General features: G+C 46.6%; 1 protein-coding gene across 1 annotated transcript in view; it reads right to left on the bottom strand.

Annotated features, from left to right (window-relative positions):
* Nucleotides 1-13,335, bottom strand: part of NOL6 (nucleolar protein 6) — a 120,779-nt gene extending 107,444 nt beyond the window's left edge. Inside the window, exons 1-2 of the mRNA XM_068265101.1 lie at nucleotides 13,249-13,335; nucleotides 12,836-12,994 (exon numbers count right to left, since the gene is read on the bottom strand). Of these exons, the coding sequence (XP_068121202.1) occupies nucleotides 12,836-12,994; nucleotides 13,249-13,335 (246 nt within the window). The remainder of the gene's footprint in view (nucleotides 1-12,835; nucleotides 12,995-13,248) is intronic.
* Nucleotides 13,336-21,764: the final 8,429 nt, after the last annotated feature.

Here is a 21,764-nt window from a genome sequence, read left to right as displayed (position 1 = left end):
TGTAAGCAGGGGTATATATGCCCAGTATATGTAGGCAGGGGTATATATGCCCAGTATATGTAGGCAGGGGGTATATATGCCCAGTATATGTAGGCAGGGGTATATATGCCCAGTATATGTAGGCAGGGGTATATGTAGCAGGGGTATATATGCCCAGTATATGTAGTCAGGGGGTATATATGCCCAGTATATGTAGGCAGGGGTATATATGCCCAGTATATGTAGCCAGGGGTATATATGCCCAGTATATGTAGTCAGGGGGTATATATGCCCAGTATATGTAGCCAGAGGTATATATGCCCAGTATATGTAGCCAGGGGTATATATGCCCAGTATATGTAGCCAGGGGGTATATATGCCCAGTATATGTAGCCAGGGGTATATATGCCCAGTATATGTAGTCAGGGGGTATATATGCCCAGTATATGTAGCCAGGGGGTATATATGCCCAGTATATGTAGCCAGGGGTATATATGCCCAGTATATGTAGCCAGGGGTATATATGCCCAGTCATGTAGCCAGGGGGTATATATGCCCAGTATATGTAGCCAGGGTATATATGCCCAGTATATGTAGGCAGGGGTATATATGCCCAGTATATGTAGGCAGGGGTATATGTAGTCAGGGGGTATATATGCCCAGTATATGTAGTCAGGGGTATATATGCCCAGTATATGTAGGCAGGGGTATATATGCCCAGTATATGTAGCCAGGGGTATATATGCCCAGTATATGTAGTCAGGGGGTATATATGCCCAGTATATGTAGCCAGGGGTATATATGCCCAGTATATGTAGCCAGGGGGTATATATGCCCAGTCCATGTAGCCAGGGGGTATATATGCCCAGTATATGTAGCCAGGGGTATATATGCCCAGTATATGTAGCCAGGGGTATATATGCCCAGTATATGTAGCCAGGGGTATATATGCCCAGTATATGTAGCCAGGGGGTATATATGCCCAGTCCATGTAGCCAGGGGGTATATATGCCCAGTATATGTAGCCAGGGGTATATATGCCCAGTATATGTAGCCAGGGGGTATATATGCCCAGTATATGTAGCCAGGGGTATATATGCCCAGTATATGTAGTCAGGGGGTATATATGCCCAGTATATGTAGCCAGGGGTATATATGCCCAGTATATGTAGCCAGGGGTATATATGCCCAGTATATGTAGCCAGGGGGTATATATGCCCAGTCCATGTAGCCAGGGGGTATATATGCCCAGTATATGTAGCCAGGGGTATATATGCCCAGTATATGTAGGCAGGGGTATATATGCCCAGTATATGTAGGCAGGGGTATATGTAGTCAGGGGGTATATATGCCCAGTATATGTAGTCAGGGGTATATATGCCCAGTATATGTAGGCAGGGGTATATATGCCCAGTATATGTAGCCAGGGGTATATATGCCCAGTATATGTAGTCAGGGGGTATATATGCCCAGTATATGTAGCCAGGGGTATATATGCCCAGTATATGTAGCCAGGGGGTATATATGCCCAGTCCATGTAGCCAGGGGGTATATATGCCCAGTATATGTAGCCAGGGGTATATATGCCCAGTATATGTAGCCAGGGGTATATATGCCCAGTATATGTAGCCAGGGGTATATATGCCCAGTATATGTAGCCAGGGGGTATATATGCCCAGTCCATGTAGCCAGGGGGTATATATGCCCAGTATATGTAGCCAGGGGTATATATGCCCAGTATATGTAGCCAGGGGGTATATATGCCCAGTCCATGTAGCCAGGGGGTATATATGCCCAGTATATGTAGCCAGGGGTATATATGCCCAGTATATGTAGCCAGGGGTATATATGCCCAGTATATGTAGCCAGGGGTATATATGCCCAGTATATGTAGGCAGGGGTATATGTGCCCAGAGTAGGTAGCCAGGTGTCCCCCTCCCTGGCTCCCCAGCAGGAGGGGAGCAGCGCAGAGAAGAGGAAGAGCTGCTCTCCCTTCCTCGCTCTCCCCTCCAATGTCCGGGTGGCTGGCAGCGGCGGGCGGAACTTACCTCCGTCACGTCGCAGCGCGGATGGATCTGCCGCTACTCTGGTCTAGTCCAGACCAGAGCAGCGGCTGCGGGACCCGAACTTCCGGCCGGCGCTGGAGCGAGACGGAGGTAAGTCCCGCCCGCTGCGCCAGACACCCGGACAATAACGGAGGGGACAGCGAGGGAGGGAGAGCCCTAAGGTGAGAGAAGGGGGGGAGATGGCCCCCTTCTCCGCCGTCCGCATAGCTCTCCCTCTTCTCTTCTCTGCACTGCTCCCCTCCGCAGAGAAAGATAAACAAAAAAATCAGCTCAGCTGGGCGCCCTTAGTGACCCGGTGCCCGGGGGCACTTGACCTACCCCGACCCCCCCTAGCTCCGCGCCTGTCCAACAGTAATGTAAGACTCGCACCGGGGCTCATAGCTCCCTAACTACACCACTGCAACAGGCTAGTTCTAAGCAGGACTAGGACTGTATGTACACGTTTATCCCATCATGTCACAGGTCACTTGAGGTACCTGTTAACTTCTTGTGCCCCTAGGCCAAATATGTTGTGGTTTTCCTTCCATGTGCAGTAGAGCCCCTCCCATTCCATGTGAAGCCCCCTCTTCCATGTGCTTAAGGCATTTAGTGCAGCCCCTTTCTTTCACAAACAATTCCCTTGGGCATCAGTTTCCCTTTTTCCATGTTTTTCTCCACATTTTCAGCCTCCTCTTTTCTATGTAGCAACTCCTCTTTTATGTTCTGGTGCCCCCCTGGGCTGCTGTCGCCCAAGGCCCGGGCCTTGTGGCCTTTCCGGGAATCCGGCCATGCCTGTTAAACAGGAACTTCAGCCTAAACAAACATACTGTCATTTAAGTTACATTAGTTATGTTAATTAAATTAGATAGGTAATATAATCTCTTACCCACCCAGTTTTAAAAGAACAGGCAAATGTTTGATTTCATGAGGGCAGCCATCTCTTTGGTTAAAAGGAGGTGACAGGGAGCATGAAACACAGTTCCAACTGTCCTGTGTCCTGATCAGCCCTCCAAGTTGCTAGGCAACGTGAATAACAACATAGGAAATCCCATCATGCTTTGCACAGCATCAGAGAAAAAAAGCCCGGGCAGTTTTCTTTGATGGGTGGAGCTTAGCTAAAAATGCAGCTAAAAATGATGCTTTGGTAAGAAAAACAAAGTTCTGATGCTGTGAAACCGTTAAAGAAACACCGAGCCTTTTCAGTTCTGCCGAGTAGATTTTTAGTCTGGAAGTTCACTTTAAAGGGGAACTGAAGAGAGAGGTATATGGAGGCTGTCATGTTTATTTCCTTTTAATCAATACCAGTTGCCTGGCAGCCCTGCTGGTCTATTTCTCTGCAGTAGTATCTGATTAAAACCAGAAACAAGCATGCAGCTAGTCTTGTCAGATCAGACTTATAAGTCTGAACCACTGAAACACCTGATCTGCTGCATGCTTGTTCAGGGGCTATGGCTAATAGTATTAGAGGCAGAGGATCAGCAGGGCTGCCAGGCAACTGGTATTGTCTAAAAGGAAATAAACATGACAGCCTCCATATACCTCTCTCTTCAGTTCCCCTTTAAGTAAAGGCTAGTTTCACACTGGACTGTTGCACTGCATTGTCACGTAACCAAAATTAACATTTGCAGTGGCATGCTCTGTAACAAAGGCAAAGAAGCAACTGACCAATAAGCGCGTCAATATGTGCTGTTCTGCACTGCATGCCCTGCATTGTACCATTAGAAGCCATTGCTTCCCATCGCTGATAATGTGTTAGCTGTTCATTGAATTTGAATTGAGCCATAACTTTTCAGTTGTTAATTTACAGAGACCCTGTAATAAAGAAAAGAGCCATTGGGTTATATTTACCTCAGGAGGGGGAAGCCTCTGGATCCTAATGAGGCCTCCCTCTTCCTTCTGTGCAGCACCCGCTCACTTGATCAGCAGCAGAGCAGGCCCAGATTTACATCACAGGACCCTATAGGCACACAGATGTCCTGGCACCCTAGACTCCGCCCTCCATTAACGTGCAAACCCCCACTGAAGCACACTGCAAGTGTGCTGGCTGTCCCAGCTGTCACTTCACCCTTACTTCCCTTGCCCGTCATAGGTAGCTACAGGTGCCCCTTAGTATTAGGTAGCTAGAAGTACCCTCAGTATTAGGTAACTAGAGGTGCCCTGACTGAAGGGAGATGTGCTCAGTGGAATGTAGAGACCATAGAGTGAGTAACCTCTAATTTACACTCCCCTCAGGACTCTGCATAGGGAAGGAGTGAGGGCGGCACTGTTGGCGGGGAGTGAGCCACCTTTCCATTATCAGGCGCCTGTAGGCAGGTGCCTACAGTGCCTTATGGTAAATCCAGCCCTGAAGCAGCCTGCAGTATTTACCTCTGAGATCCAGCGCAGGCACAGTACCAGCTTCCTCCTCTATCTGAACCCTGCGCAGGTGCAGAAGTCTCATGTCTGCGAAGTAGAGCGGTCCCGATTTGGCACAGCTCTTTCCGCCGGAGCCTGAGGGGGAAGCTGGCACTGCGTTGGATCTCCATGTGACAAGCTTGTCGGTGGATTTTCGGGCGTTTGCCAGCTCTCGATCGAGGCTACACAGGAGGACAGGGGGAGCCTCATTAGGATCCAGAGGCTTCACCTTTCTGAGGTAAGTACCCCATAGGGCACTTTTTTCCCTTACAGGTTCTCTTTAAAGGACCACTATTACAAAAAAATGGAAATGTTAATATACAGATATATAAAATGCACTATACATTACTTTTTTCCTATGCTGTTGCGTTACTTACAGAATGTAGTAAAAAGCACATCCAGATTTTGGACTAGTCCATCTCTTCGTGGGAGATTCTCTGTATTACTTCTTTGCAAAAGCACTCCCTGGAAAGGATCTACACAAAAATCTCACCTAGCTTCCCTACTCATATGCACATTATTTTAGCAGTTAGACTGATCAACTGCAGTACAGTAAGGTAAGTGCTTTTTTGTAAATAATAAAAATCTGAGAATACCCCAAGAGGCGATGGACTAGTCCAAAACCTGAAAGATTCGTGAGATTGTCGCTACTTCCTGTAAGTGAGAGCAACATAGGAAAAAAGTAGTTCATAGTGCATTATGCTCTAGGAGATATATTCATATATATGTAATATTTTAAGTTTTACATTTTTTTGTAATAGTTGTCCTTTAACCAGACGCATTGCGAATTGATTACTTTTTTTAATGAGTAATAAGGTAATGCATGGCCGGCTGTATGTTTATCTCTCCCTCGCTGAATAAGCCCAGTTCTGTTTCCCACCCTGAGACTCCTGCCTGCCTGCTGAAGATGATTTAGGGAAATCCAACCCAGGTACAGCGTGACAAATGGCATCCTGCGCTTGGCATTCATAACTATTTAATTAAAGAGTATAAATCTAAAGGCCTGGTGTCCGGGGAATAGCTCCACGCGGAGATCAATGGCGCAGCGGAATCCATGCTAATTCCTCCTGTATTCAGTCAGTTCGGAGCATTCCTGCAAGAGAATGGAGTTAAAGGAGAACTCTGATGTGTTCAGATTAGTAGAGATAATAAGACACACGGACACCGGGAGCCCACTCTGGCGTAATATCCTCTGGTAATTTATTTTTTTTATTTAAGTATTCATATAATGGTAATGAGTAATACTGTGTGATATTCAAAGTATACTCACAAACGTAAGTTGCTTCCAGAGGCAACCACTCATATAGGCATGTGGGGAAGTAGTACCATACCGTTCTTTTGGAAGAAGGCCCCCCTGCTCAGGATACAGCCACGCTTGACTCGAGGAAGCGGCTTAAGCCATGAAACTCGTCTTAGTGCTTAAATAAAATCTGAAGCGTTTTTACCTACTCCGGTAGCATCAAGATCACTGCTTCTTGAGATTTCTATCATCAGGCCACAGGTTTCGAGCCTTCTCCACCAGAACTTCAAGGCATAGGAACTTTTTCTTCCCCTCTGCGGTAATCCTCTTGAACTTCCTCCATGCCTTTCCTCCAGCGTCCACTCCTCTGAATTTCTTCCCCCCAACAGAGCCGGCGCTACAATAGCGGCAAAGGGGGCAATTGCCCCAGGGCCCCAGAGCTTGTAGGGGCCCTCAGTGGCTACAAGAGGAAAAAACAAATTTCAAATCGACCTTACAGTTTTTGAGAAAATCGATTTTAAAGTTTCAAAGGAAAAATAATACACATTTAAAAACCTGCCGACTTTAATGGTTAATAGCAAATCCACCTTAAATGCTAGGAACCGTAAATTTGCAGGATAAGTTTGGGAGATCATTGGGAATAAGAGGAAAAAACTATTTTTCAAAAAGACCTTATAGTTTTTGAGAAAATCGATTTTAAAGTTTCGGAGGAAAAAAGTATACTTTTAAATGCGGTAAATGTCACTTTTAGTAGCAAACCTAACGCTAGTGTAATTTTACATGCATTAAAAGAAAGAGCAATAAATTTCCTGACCGGGTTTCCTGGGGGTCCATACGCAGCCGCAGCGCTTTGGCCAGGGATCGCTATACAGCCGCAATATGGCTGCATGAAGATCCCTGGCATTTTTTCCTATTTTCCCATTTTTTTTTATGTTTAGAGTGTGGGGGAAAAAAATTATGTCGGGTCCCCCCTCCTGAAACTTTTTAACCCCTTGTCCCCCATGCAGGCTGGGGTAGCCAGATTGTGGAGCTCCGACCGATTGGGGCTTCACATCCTGACTATACCAGCTGCAAAAAAGGTCCCTTAATGCCGATTTTTGTTCCGGGGTATCTGTTGGGGGGGGGGGGGGGGGCAGGTTTATTTTGCCCTGGGGCCCCATTGTTGCTTAAACCGGCCCTGCCCCCCAAGGCCGTGGCCGCTGAACCAAGTTGACTGTCTAGTGGAAATGCTGCTTTTGTTATGTATCTTGATGTCACTGCTTACTTGTCATTTGTGTACTATCTACACTCCTGTGCCTATTCTGAGCTATGTAATGTGCCAAACCCAATTCAGGGCATGACCTAGTCATGTGTGGGGATTAAATATTTTCTGATTCTGACACCTGGCCCTGATGCTGTACTGGACTACATCCAACGGTGACACAGGCAGCGGGAACACCAAACGCACCAACCTAATATTTACATGGTGTGGTGCAGCATGGGGCCAGCAGTGATCAATCTGAAGGAGCTTACTCCATGTGTTGGACTCATTCCCAAAATGGGAGTGGGGGGGGGAACCTATATATATATATATATATATATATATATATATATATATATATATATATATATATATAAAGTGTGTGTGTTTGTGCAGGGGCGTAGCTACAACTCACTGGGCCCCATAGCAATTTTTTTGACCAGGCCCACCCTCCCCCCGGCCAAACAAACATCTACTTGCCAGTGGTCTCCCTTTGATGGTGCTAACAGCCTACTAACAGCCTTCTACTAATGTTGTCTATAATGTTGTTTGTCTTTTTCTAGCATAATGTGGCTAGAATGTGTGGGCAGCATGGTGCCATAGTGGATAGCACTCTTGTATTGCAGCACTGGGTCCCAGTTCAAATCCCAGCTAGGGCACTATCTACATGGAGTTTGTTTGTTATCCCCATGTCTGCATGGGTTTCCGCCAGGCACTCCAGTTCCTCAGACATCCCAAACATGCAGATAACTTAATTGGCTTTCCCCTAAAATTGGCCCTAGACTTCGATGGGCATATGACTATGGTAGGATTAGATTTTGAGCTTCTCTGGGGGCAGCCAGTGACATGACTATGTACTCTGTAATGTGCTGCAAAAGATGTCAGTGCTATGTAAATACATAATAATAATATGGTAGGGCATTAGGCTGTGACTATGGTAGGATTAGAGTGTGAGCTCCTCTGAGGACAGTCAGAGACATAACTATGTACTCTGTAATGTGCTGCAGAAGATGTCAGTGCTATGTAAATACATAATAATAATATGGTAGGGCATTACCAGCCCCGTTTCTTGCCCCGTGCGGAGCGTGCCGCCGCCCGGGGCGCTGTTGGGAGGGGGGCGCTATAATGGAGGGGGGAGCCGGAGCCGCGGGGAGGGCAGCCCGACCTCTCCCTCCCTCTCCTCTCCCGGGCGCCCTCCGTGCTCCCCCCTCAGATGCAGAGTCCGTGAGCAGCAGGGAAGCGCTGTTTACAACTCACCGGCTGCCTGGCTCCAAGCGCTGCTCTCTCGCCACTGGTCTCCTCTCTCTCTCTGTATACGTACTGATACACGCTGCTTCCTGTAGCCGGAAGCAGCGTGTATCAGTATGTATACAGAGGAGACCAGCGGCGAGAGAGCAGCGCTTGGAGCCAGGCAGCCGGTGAGTTGTAAACAGCGCTTCCCTGCTGCTCACGGACTCTGCATCTGAGGGGGGAGCACGGAGGGCGCCCGGGAGAGGAGAGGGAGGGAGAGGTCGGGCTGCCCTCCCTGCGGCTCCCCCTCCATTATTGGGGGCATCTACCTATCTAACCTATTCTGGGGGCACCTACCTAATCTAACCTACGCTGGGGGGCAGCTGCTAATCTAACCTAAGCTGGGGGGCACCTACCTATCTAACCTACACTGGGGGGCACCTACCTAATCTAACCTACACTGGGGGGCAGCTACCTATCTAACCTATACTGGGGGCAGCTACCTAATCTAACCTACGCTGGGGGGCAGCTACCTAATCTAACCTATACTGGGGGCAGCTACCTAATCTAACCTACGCTGGGGGGCAGCTACCTATCTAACCTACACTGGGGGGCACCTACCTAATCTAACCTACGCTGGGGGGCAGCTACCTATCTAACCTACACTGGGGGGCAGCTACCTATCTAACCTACACTGGGGGGCAGCTACCTAATATAACCAACACTGGGGGGGGGGGGGCAGCTACCTATCTAACCTACACTGGGGGGCAGCTACCTAATCTAACCTATACTGGGGGGCAGCTACCTATCTAACCTATACTGGGGGGCACCTACCTAACCTATACTGGGGGGCACCTACCTAACCTATACTGGGGGGGGCAGCTACCTTATCTAACCTATACTGGGGGGCAGCTACCTAATCTAACCTATTCTGGGGGGCACCTGTCTAATCTAGCCTATACTAGGGGGCACCTACCTAATCTAACCTATACTGAGAGGCACCTACCTATCTAACCCAAGGGGGGGGGGGCGCAATTTTTACACCCTCGCCCTGGGTGCATTTTAGCCTAGAAACTGCACTGGGCATTACACTATGACTATGGTAGGATTAGATTGTGGGCTCCTCTGAGGACAGTCAGAGACATAACTATGTACTCTGTAAAGTGCTGCAGGAGATGTCAGTGCTATATTAGTACATAATAATAATATGGTAAGACATTAGACTATGGCTATGGTAGGATTAGAGTGTGAGCTCCTCTGAGGACAGTCAGAGAAATGACTATGTACTCTGTAAAGTGCTGCAGGAGATGTCAGTGCTATATAAATACATAATAATAATATGGTAGGACATTAGACTATGAAGGGATTCGAGTGTGAGCTCCTCTGAGGACAGTCAGTGAAATGACTATGTACTCTGTAAAGTGCTGTAGGAGATGTCAGGGCTATATAAGTACATAATAATAAAATGGTAGGACATTAGACTATGGTAGGATTAGATTGTGAGCTCCTCTGAGGACAGTCAGTGACATGCAGAAGATGTCAGTGCTATATAAATCTATATATATAATAGAGTAAGTGCCTCAACCTTCAAACAAGAAGAAGAAGTAGCGCCCTGCCCCCAGGGCCGGTCCAAGCAAGAAGAAGGGGCTGGTCCAAGCAAGAAGAAGAAGTAGTGTCATATCAAACCAAGGGTAAAGAGAGATAATTTGCATATTCAGTAGCAGTGCATTGTGGGTAACCACAAATGTTCACTTATAGCGGAATTATTGCAGATTTGCTTCTGTTTTAAGAAGGAAAATTACACCAAGCTTTGCTTTTTTTAGTAGGAGGGATTTTTGGTCTATTTTATCCCCCTATACACTCTTAGTAGTTTGGGTCACCCTGAGCTGCTTGGTTACTCTGTTGTACTGGTCCAAGCCCTATCTCATACAGACTTATCAATCCCTGCTATGTACTGATGAGAACCAAAGGTCTGAAATAGGGTGTCACATGTGGGTTTGATATGACTGTGTAAAACTTAAAGCTATAAGCTTGCTTGGCTTACTAAGGGTGAAAAGGAATAATTTGCATATTTAGTAACGGTGCGTTGTGGGTAATCACAAATGTTCATTTATAGCTGAATTATTGCAGATTTGCTTCTGTTTTAAAGGACTTCCGAGGTCAAAATCTGCCCCCAAAACGTAAAAAAAAGTTAACTACCTGCATGACTTTGTAAGGCACGGAGGACGCCGTCCGCGCCCTCCGTGCCGGTCTGCCTGGTCCCCTCTGCTCAATAGCCCCCCGAAAGGCTGTGACCCCACGGTCCGGGTCGGTATCTGCAGCCTGCATAAAGATGGCCACCGGAGCTGCGCAGTCCGCATAGCCGCTACTGCGGCTGCGCAGCTCTAGGGTCAGCCCTCCGATCCACGCTGCCTGTTACGATCCACGCTGCCTGTTACGTGGATCGGGGGTTGCGTAGAGCTGCGCAGCCGCAGTAGCGGCTATGCGGACTGCGCAGCCGTGGCCAGCTCCGGCGGCCATCTTTATGCAGGCTGCAGATACCGACCCGGACCGTGGGGTCACAGCCTTTCGGCGGGCTATTGAGCAGAGGGGACCAGGCGGAACGGCATGGAGGGCGCGGACGGCGTCCTCCTTGCCTTACAAAGTCATGCAGGTAGTTATCTTTTTTTACGTTTTGGGGGCAGATTTTGGCCTCGGAAGTCCTTTAAGAAGGCAAATTACACCAAGCTTTGATTTTTTTAGTAGGAGGTCTTTTTGATCCCTTTTATCCACCTATACATTCCGAGTGGTTTGGGTCACCCTGAGCTGCTTGGTTACTCTGTTGTACTGGTTCAAGCCCTATCTCATACAGCTGTATCAATCTCTGCCATGTACTGATGAGGAACAAAAGTCTGAAACAGGCTGTCACATGTGGGTTTGATATGGCTGTGTAAAATTTAAAGCTATAGGCTTGCTATACACCGGTGGTTCTGGATGCTTGCTTGGCTTACTAAAGGGAAAAAGGAATTGTTTGAATATTTAGTAGCAGTGCATTGTGGGTAACCACAAATGTTCACTTATAGCTGAATAATTGCACATTTCTTTCTGTTTTAGGAAGGCAAATTACACCAAGCTTTGCTTTTTTTTTAGCAGGAGGTCTTTTTGGTCCCTTTTATCCCCCTATACATTCCGAGTGGTTTGGGTCACCCTGAGCTGCTTGGTTACTCTGTTGTACTGGTCCAAGCCCTATTTCATACATCCGTATCAATCCCTGCCATGTACTGATGAGGACCAAAAGTCTGAAACAGGCTGTCTATGGCCCAGTGCACACCAAAACCGCTAGCAGATCCGCAATACGCTAGCGGTTTTGGGAGCAGAGAGCAGATATTTGGCCGGGTGCACACCAAGCGGATTTTGTATGCGATCCACCAGCCGCATCAGCCAGTGAAAACGCTTGGCTATTGTATTTCAGTGTGTGGTGCACACCGGCGGTTTGAGGTTTTTTAGCAAACTGCAAACGTGCAGCAGGAGGCGCGTTTGCGGCTTGGCAAAAACCTCAAACCGCCAGTGTGCACCATCCCATTGCAATACATTAGCCAAGCGTTTTTCCAGGCGGATGCGGCCGGCGGATCGCTCCAAAAACCGCTCGGTGTGCACTGGGCCTACATGTGGGTTTGATAAGACTGTGTAAAATTTAAAGCTATATGCTTGCTATACACCAGCGGCTCTGGATGCTTGCTTGGCTTACCAAGGGGGAAAAGGGGTAATTTTCATATTTAGTAGCAGTGCATTGTGGGTAACCACAAATGTTCACTTATAGCTGAATTATTGCAGATTTCCTTCTGTTTTAAAAAGGCAAATTACACCAATACAGTGTGCGGCATTGCAGGAAGTGACGACAGTGGAACGCACGATGGAATACGGTAGAGGTGAGTCATCCCTGCCCGCTGCCTCTTACTAATAGTGGTGGCTTCTACTGTGCTTAAGCAGGAGGGGGAGTGCACATGGGGGACCAAGGTGAGGGGGGTTCCTGCTGAGCTTAAGGTGGAGGGGGAGTGCACATGGGGGACCCAGGTGAGGGGGGGGGTCCTGCTGAGCTTAAGCTGGAGGTAGAGCACACATGGGGGACCCAGTTGAGAGGGGGTCCAACCCCCCTCCCCACCGCTGTGCCCAATACCCCCTTCCTGCCCTCTACCCTGCAATGTAAATATTCCCCTTGAAAATCAATAGGTGAAATTTGATTGGCTGTTGTTGGCTCCACCCACATTTCTGAATATTGATCCCAGTCACCCAGTGGCCCACTGTGTCAAGTTTGGGAACCCCGTCCATACACAATCAATCGATTCCGGACTCAACCCTTGCACGAATAATCTTCAGAATTTATTGTAATAATGTATGCGGTTATACAGCAGACAAAAAAGCACAACGTTTCGGGCTACATGCCCTTTCTCAAGTGCTTAACCATCTGAACAAACTTAGACCTTCATATGAACACACACATATTGACACACCCCTCCAAAGCATTAAGGGGTGGGCACAAAACTTTTCCAGAACATTAACCCTTACTCCTGAAAGGACAACCATTTATCATAAGAAGCACTTTAAACTGAAGTCCTCGTTAAGGCCACTGGGGGACTGCGTCCCCAACCTGTCCATCCACCAAGCCTCACGCCGCAACAGCGCACTCCTCAATTCTCTACCTTCTTGGTGCTGAACCACTTTGAGTACCTGCCATCGAAGATGGCTCACGCCATGATTAAATTCCGTGAAATGGCGTGCGAGGGGATATTCCCGTTTTTTCTCCTCATCCTTTTTCTTTTTACACGCTTCGGGGTGGCGAATGTTGCTCTTATGCTCGTTGAGTCTAGTTTTAATGTCCCTTGAGGTCTGGCCAACATAGGACAGACCGCAAGGGCATTTGATTAAGTAAACACCCGTCGAATCGCAAGTGGCGAAATCTCTAATAGGAACCGGCTTAACCGTTCTAGTACTTTGTACGTTGGGCCCCCTTATAATGCCATTGCAATGCTGGCAATTGAGACATGGAAAGGTCCCTTTCCTAGGGGTACCCAAAAACACCTGGCGGGGTAATTTAGATCTCCTAATGTCCGCCCTAACCAATTGGTCTTTAATAGACTTACCCTTACAGTAGACGAACCTAGGGGGTGCTCGGCAGATCTGGGCAAGCTGAGGATCCGCCTCCACCAGTGGTCAAAACTGGAGGACATTGTCCCGCAGAATCGAGGACTCCCTCCAAAATGTCGTAATAAAATTTACATTAGTGTCATTATCATCCTTCTGTACAAGTTTGGGAACCCCGCCATTAACAGTGTAAGAATGGCTGCAGTTTATATTTTACCCTGGAATAAAATGCAGTTGTTGGCTTTTTCTAACCTTAAAGAGAAACTCCAACCTAGAATTAAACTTTATCCCAATCAGTAGCTGATACCCCCTTTTACATGAGAAATATAATGCTTTTCACAAACAGACCATCAGGGGGCGCTGTATGACTGATTTTGTGCTGAAACCCCTCCCACAAGAAGCTCTGAGTACCGCGGTACTTTTGGCAGTTTGTTACAATGTAACAAGGTCCACAGACAGGAATTAGCTGTTTACAGCTGTCTCTAACAGCCAAAACAGCTAGGAGCAGCTACATAACCTGCCCACAGTAAAAATGTCACCATGTAATAAATATCAGAATGTAAATTAGGGAGAGGAAAGATTTTACAATGAGCAAACACTGACTAAATCATTTATACATAATTATGGTAAAAAATGAAGCACTTTTTTTACTACATTATTTTCACTGGAGTTCCTCTTTAACATACAGTCACTCAATGATCAAGTTTATGAGCTTTGGGCTTTTGGTATCAATTATTTGTATATTCTCATTGAAATGAAACAAATCTGATTGGCTGTTTGTGTCTCCGCCCCCTTTCCGAATTTGAACCCCAGTCACCCAGTGACTAACAGTACCAGGTTTGAAGATTCTGCTATTAACAGTGTAAGAATGGCAGCAAAGTAAATATTCCCTTTGAAAATCAACAGGTGAATTTAATTTGGCTGTTGTAGGCTCCACCCATGCTCTTGAATATTCATCTCATTCACCCAGTGACCAACTGTGCAAAGTTTGAGAACCCTGACAGAAACAGTGTAAGAATAGCTGCAATTTATATTTTCCTAGTGAACTTTATTTTTGGCTCCGCCCACTTTTTGTAACCTTGACACACAGTCACTCAATTACCAAGTTTGTGAGCTTTCAGGTTCCTGGCAATTCAGAAAAGGGGGTGAAGTCACAAACAGCCAATCAGATTTGTTTCATTTCAATGGGAAAATACAAATTATTGATGCCAAGGACCCCAAAGCTCATAAACTTGGTTATTGAGTAATTGAGTGTTAGGGTTAGAAAAATTGGTCAGATCCAATACCAGCCAAATATATACCCGGGCAACGCTGGGTCATCAGCTAATAGTGTATAAGTAAGGAATCTGAAACAGTCCTCTTTCACTTATCTACCTTAAGATTCACTGTCAATTTCAATTTCAAACTTTAATCATTTGACTTTAGGGGTAAACAAGTATTGTGAAACCAATCATAGGGAAGCTAATGATTTAATTTAACCACAAATAGACACCCAACAGCGATTTCAACACATACTGCTTTGCGTAATGCTGGGAATACACGGTTTGTTTTTTAGCTGATTAGATGGTTCGATAGATAATTTCTGACATGACACCTTTTGATCCTTTCGCCAATTTCTGATAGAAGTGAATGGAAAAAGATAAGAAAAACGAGCGGAAGATAAGAGAATCGACTGCAGAATCGAGCGGCAAAAACAATCAAGAGCAGAAACGCACAGCAGAAATGAACTGTGTATTCCCAGTATAAGACAGGCCTCATCCAGAGAGGGGTCTGGGTAGTAGAAGAATCACAAAACACTATTACTGGCCAATGGGCCTTTGCCCCCTGCATAACAACAGAACACTGCAGGCTAGCGATGCATCTGTAAAACCTGTAAAAAAAAAGTCCTGATCGCCGCCAGGCAACATGCCTCGTACGTGTGTATGTGGTTAACTGTTTGTGGCCAGAAAACATCTGTAACATAGTCTCACAATGATAAGAATCCATTGTAGCTGCAATGCTGCCCACAAAGAGTTACTATCTAAGCAGCAGAGGGAGGAGGGGAGTCGGGCGGTTGTAAGTTCAGCAGGGAAAACTGCACCTCAGCTAAGGAACACCAACATTCCTGGCAGCTGCAAGCATTTGTGACATTTGTGACAGGGTCACATGACTGATTTTTGGAAACATGGCAGTGAGGAGGGTGGCGGAGCATCACCTGTGTCCTGATTACGTTGGATCAGGTAAGTACTTAATCCTGAACCCTCCCAACCCCAACCTCCTGCCCTGATCCTGCAGGAGTAAGACAGTCTTTTCATGAAAGTGACATGTCCCTTTAAATAATCAGTGGGTGGCAACTGGCCTCTTCTGCATCATATGATTTTCTTTGTTAATAATTGAAGAGTCGTCTCTGCTCATGTTTGTTGTCTTTCACAAGAAAATGATAAATATTTACTTCTGCATTGCTCCGTGACTGCTCTGATCCCCCACAGAACTGGGTTTGGAGTTCAGCTAAATTTGGGTTTAAGGTCACTTTGGATTTGGCAAATAAAGTTTACGGCAGGTCTCAAGTACTGAGATATTACAGGCCTATCTCCCCACTATCCCTCTTTTGGAGAGACAGTCCCTCTGTCTTCCTCATTTGTCCCTCCTTCAGGACTGAAAAATGTGTTTAACTGACTCTAAACTTTATTCACATCCTTTAAATTGATATATTTCTTATTTTCACATGGTAATATTAAGGAAATGAACCAGTGTGGTTTGGATTATAAAATAACATATTTTTCTCATGAAAGCTTTAAGGTATGTGTGAATATCGGAGTGTTGGGGGCGTGGTTAGGGGTATGGCAGAGGTGTGGCCTAAGTGTCCCTCTTTCTTATCTCAAAAAGTTGGGAGGTATGTTACAGCACTATTTGTGTTGTTGTGTCACTGGAAATTGTGCATATTTAGGCTTATCTTAAGTAGGGCTTTAGATCTTTCTTTAACCCTTTATCATGCCTCTATTGCTGCAGATAGCAAAAAATATGCTATAACCTATTCATAAAAGGCCAATATCTTCATTTGTGACCTAACACTACTGCATAGCTCTCAACTGTCCCTCTTTTGGAGGGACAGTCCCTCTTTGGGAGCCCTGTCCCTCTGTCCCTTATTCTTCTACATTTGTCCCTCTTTCAGGACTTTGTCCCTCTTTCTATGTAAATATATGTATTTATCTACCAAAAAATGTGTTTGATTGACTTAAGGATCGGGCTATTCTGCTCTAATCTGTGCTGCGTGGGCTATCCAGCCCACAGCACAGATCAGGTTTCAGCCAGGGCGATCAGACTTCCACCCTTTTTTCCCCACTAGCGGGATGTTCTGTTGGGGGGGACTGATCGCCGCCGGCTATGTTTGTTTCGCGAGGGGGGGGGTGGGGGGGCTCCTCAAAGCCGGAAGGGCCGCAGTGTTTTCCGCCCTCCCTTCCTCTCCCTCCCTCTCCCTCTGGGCTGCGCAGGACGGAAATCCGTCCTGCGCTGCTTAGTGCTTAGGTTAGGCTTCGGCCTATCAAATGCCGGCGATCCCTGGCCAATCAGAGGCCGGGGAGCGCCGATTTCCTTTACGGCGCTGCTGCGCAGCAGTGACGTATGATGTAAACAGCGGGGATTTCTTCTCCACGTGTTTACATTTAGCCTGTGAGCCCCAATCGGCGGCTCGCAGAATGTTCACGGACACAGCCTCCGTGAACTTACATGGAATGGCCACTCGGTTGGGGCGGCCGTTTCCATGGGAAACCACTAACGACCTGCCGACGCCTATCGGCGTTAGGCGGTCGTTAAGTGGTTAAACTTTATTCCTATGCTTTAAAGAGAACCCGAGGTGGGTTTGAAGAATATTATCTGCATACAGAGGCTGGATCTGCCTATACAGCCCAGCCTCTGTTGCTATCCCAAACCCCCCTAAGGTCCCCCTGCACTCTGCAATCCCTCATAAATCACAGCCACGCTGCTGACAAACAGCTTGTCAGAGCTGGCTGCGTTTATCTCTATAGTGTCAGTCTGCTGCTCTCCCCGCCTCCTGCAGAACTCCAGTCCCCGCCTGCATCCCTTCCCTCCCTGCTGATTGGAGGGAAGGGACGGGGGCAGGGACCGGAGCTATGCAGGAGGCGGGGGAGCAGCTGAGACTGACTACAGATGTAAACACAGCCTCACAACACGGCTGTGATTTATGAGGGATTGCAGAGTGCAGGGGCACCTTAGTGGGGTTTGGGATAGCAACAGAGGCTGGGCTGTATAGGGAGATCCAGCCTCTGTATGCAGATAACATTCTTTAAACACACCTCGGGTTCTCTTTAAATTGATATATTACTAATTTTAGTGACCAGTGTGGTTTGAATTATAAAACAAAATATTTTTCTTATAAAATCTTTATGGTACCCGTGACTAAGAGTGTGGTAGGGGCGTGAACAGGGGTGTGGCTTAAGTGTCCCTCTTTCTCAACTCAAAAAAGTTAGGAGGTATGCTACTGTAACACTTCTGAGCAGGCTGCTGCCCCTCAGTTGCTGGTGCTAGGTCACGCACGACCGCAGCCATAATCGTGACGTCAGGCGCATGTGCAGAGCACTCCTGGCCGCGGTCACACACACTGTAGGACGCGTGGAGCCAGAGCAGGAGCATTGATCTCCAACTCCAGCGACCTAGAAGAGGGCGCCGGAGGGAAATTAGAACAATCGGAGGGGCAGGAAGGAGAACGGAGGAACGGTGAGCATCAGGACGGCTCACCATACAGTATATGCCTGCTTCCCCCGTTTCTTTTATATACTTCAGGCTCAGGGATCATTTAAAGAGACTCCGTAACAAAAATTGCATCCTGTTTTTTATCATCCTAAATGTTCCAAAAGCTATTCTAATGTGTTCTGGCTAACTGCAGCACTTTCTACTATGATAGTCTCTATAATAAATCAATGTATCTTTCCCCTGTCAGACTTGTTGGCCTGTGTCTGGAAGGCTGCCAAGTTCTTCAGTGTTGTGGTTCTGCTATGAACTCCCCCTTCCAGGCCCCTCTGTGCACACTGCCTGTGTGTTATTTAGATAAGAGAGAAGAGAGAAGCTGCTCTAATCAGCTGGATAAATCGTCCTCTGAGCTGGCTGGGCTTTCACATACTGAGGAATTACAAACAAGGGCAAAGCTGTTTGCAGGAAGAAAAGAGCAGCCTGAAACTTCAGTGCTTGGGGGAAAAAAACACACAAATGATCTCTTGAGATTCAAAAGGAATGCTGTATACAGCCTGCTTATGTATGGATGTATTTTCTATGTGTGGACATACTGTACATCAACCTACTTCCTGTTTTGGTGGCCATTTTGTTTGTTTACAAACAAACTTTTTAAAACTGTTTTTAACCACTTTTAATGCGGCGAGGAGCGGCGAAATTGTGACAGAGGGTAATAGGAGATGTCCCCTAACGCACTGGTATGTTTACTTTTGAGCGATTTTAACAATACAGATTCTCTTTAAGTAATACCAGTTGCCTGGCTGTCCTGCTGATCCTCTGCCTCTGTCCTTTCTGACATTATTGTCAGATATGGCAAGATTAGCTGCATGCTTGTTTCTAGTGTGAATCAGACACTACTGCAGCCAAATAGATCAGCAGGGCTGCCAGGCAACTGGTATTGTTTAAAAGGAAATAAATATGGCAGCCTCCATATTTTTCTCATTTCAGTTGTCCTGGCATACCAGGACAAATGAAAGCAATTATAATAAGAGGAAGCAGGAAATAGAAATAATAGGAAGCAGACCTCATCCCCATCGCTCCCACCGTTCTCCTCCGTCCCCCTACTTTCTCAACTAACGCCACAGCCTCTTCAAGGTCGATGTCATGCGCAGAGCACTCTCAGCCGCAGGCGCACCATCTAGGACACGCGCAGCTGGGCCAATACCTGCGCACTACCCGGAAGAGGCGTGAAAGGAGGGGCGGGGCATGAGGACTGCTTCCTATACATGCCAGCTCCTCCCGTTTTTACTTTCTTAATTCTTATTTACTTTCAGCTCCGGTATCATTTAAAGGATACGTGTGACATGATGAGATAGACATGGGTATGTACAGTGCCTAGCACACTAATAACTATGCTGTGTTCCTTTTTTTCATTCTCTGCCTTAGGGCTGGAACCCACAGGAGCGCTTTTGGCAGCGTTTTGGCAGCACTGCGATACGCTAGCAGTTTGCCAAAACGCTGGGCTAATGTTAATGGATGGGACAACTTCCACAGGAGCGTTTGCGTTTCTCAGAAACGCAAACGCAGGACGTGCAGCATTTTGGGAGCGTTAGCGCTTCAATGTAAAGTATTGAACCGCTAGCGGAAACGCTCAGCAAAACCTAAACTGAGCGGTTTTGCTAGCGTTTTGCGGTTCAGCACACTGTAACAAAATGAAAAATAATTCACAGGACCAATCAGGATAAAAACGCAAAACGCAAAACGCTACGCACCCGCTGGGGAAAAAAATACAATGTTGCAAAACACGACCAAAAACGCGCATGAATCCGCTTGCAAACCGCTCAGACAAAACGCTAGCGGTTGCGTTTTGCGTTTGCGGTTTTCAGTGGGTTCCAGGCCTGAAAGAGTTAAATATCAGGTATGTAAGTGGCTGACTCAGTTCTGATTCAGACAGGAAGTGACTATAGTGTGACCCTCACTGATAAGAAATTCCAACTATAAAGCACTTTCCTAGTAGAAAATGGCTTCCGAGAGCAGGAAAGCGATAAAAAGGGTCAATAATTCATAGATTTTAGCTCTGGCAGACGTCAATGAATGTGTCATTCAGCAAAAACAATAAAACAGTTAAAACGTAAAAAGTAGATTTAAACATAAAATAAAGCTGTGGAATATCTTAAAAAGTCATTTTTAGGAGAAGGAAGATAGAGACAATTGTTTATTTCTTTAGTTTATTTTCGCTTCGGGAGTCCTTTAAGCTATTTTCCTAAAATAGAATGCATAATAAAAAGGGATAAAATCTTTGCTTGCTGGAAATACACTTTAGTATCCCTTTAATAATGTATTTGGCGGATGTAAGGTGCTGGCTTCTCTCTGCTGCACCTGCACACGGTCACTGGCATCACTTTCCACATTATACAAGATCCATTTCCCTTCCGCCCGCTCAGTGACACCTGATCCCACGCAGGTACCGCCTCTACATGGATAGACAGGAGAATACTTCACCTTCCTGCCTGGGGACAACAGTGCTGCTCTATCTGTGATAGCTCTGGACTGAGGCATTGCATACAAGCATACATTCTCACTACAGCCCAGCTAGACCAACATGCAGGCCTCAATTCACTAAGCATTACAGCATTCGGTAATGAGGAAACAGCTGATTTTACCAATCACCTTCCGAAATGCCAATTAACTGAACCTGTTACGGCACTAAAAAGTAAAATTACTGACTAGTGAGGTAAATTACTGACTTGTATGGTAAATACCTCAAGAAATGTCAAGAAATTGCAATTCACAAAGATTAAAACACTCGATAAATCAAGTAAAAGTGTTTAGTATTTATCTCCAGCTCTGACCAGCCAATAACTCACGCTCTCCATACAATAACATTGACAGATGTAGCAGACAGCCAATAGGGAGAGCCACCAGACAGCCAATAAGGATAGCCAAACAGTCCTGCTTCTCACCCCATTTGATCCGATACTCTGGAGGGCGGGGTTTAAGAACGGCAAAGCAGGAGAAGGAAACATTTAAAAAGGCTTTTCTGTATCCCTTAGAATGTGCATATCTGCAGGGGCGTATCAATAGGGGGTGCAGAGGTTGCAACCGCATCGGGGCCCTTTGGCCAGGGAGGCCCCATGGGGCCCTCCCTCAACCACAGTATTAGCTCTCTATTCGTCCGGTGCTGGTAATAATCACTTCTACAGATACTTTGAATAGTGGTAATCATTAACAAACTGTTCTCCATCCCCTTCTTGCACCTCTGACACTGTAGTTGCCATTGGCAGGTTTTGGTGCACCGTATCAATTATGTATATAGTGCTTAGGGGGGGAGGCAATGTAAAACTTGCACTGGAGGCTGTGCATGGAAAGGGAGCCTCAACATACTTGGCCTAGGGGGAGAAAAAGTATAAATCTGGCCATGACTGGAGCCCATTGCTCTTTACAGACCCGGATTTACCTCATAGGAGCCCAAAGGCACAGATGTCCTGGTGCCCTAGACTAAGCACTCCACCAACCCCCAAACCCTGCCAAACCGCACTGCAAGTGTGCTGTCTTGTCTAGCTGTCACTTCTCCCTTCCTTCAACAGCCTGAGATAGGCAGCTTAGCTACAGGTACCCTCAGTATTAAGTAGCTATAGGTCCCCATTAGTATTATGTAGCAGAAGAACCTCAGTATTAAGCAGCTAGAGGTGCCGCTGACTGAAGGGCGATCTCATCAGTGGAATGGCGAGAGCCTGGTGAGTAACCTCTCATTTACACTCTCATCAGGACTCTGCATAGGGAAGACAGAATGGAGGCGCTCAGAGCCGCCTTTCCAACATCACGCGCCTGTAGGCACATGCCTACAGTG

The sequence above is a fragment of the Hyperolius riggenbachi genome, chromosome 1, assembly GCF_040937935.1.
Source record: "Hyperolius riggenbachi isolate aHypRig1 chromosome 1, aHypRig1.pri, whole genome shotgun sequence".
Lineage (NCBI taxonomy): Eukaryota > Metazoa > Chordata > Amphibia > Anura > Hyperoliidae > Hyperolius > Hyperolius riggenbachi.
Note: the sequence above shows the minus strand (reverse complement) of the source record. Positions and strands in the feature narration are given on the sequence as shown.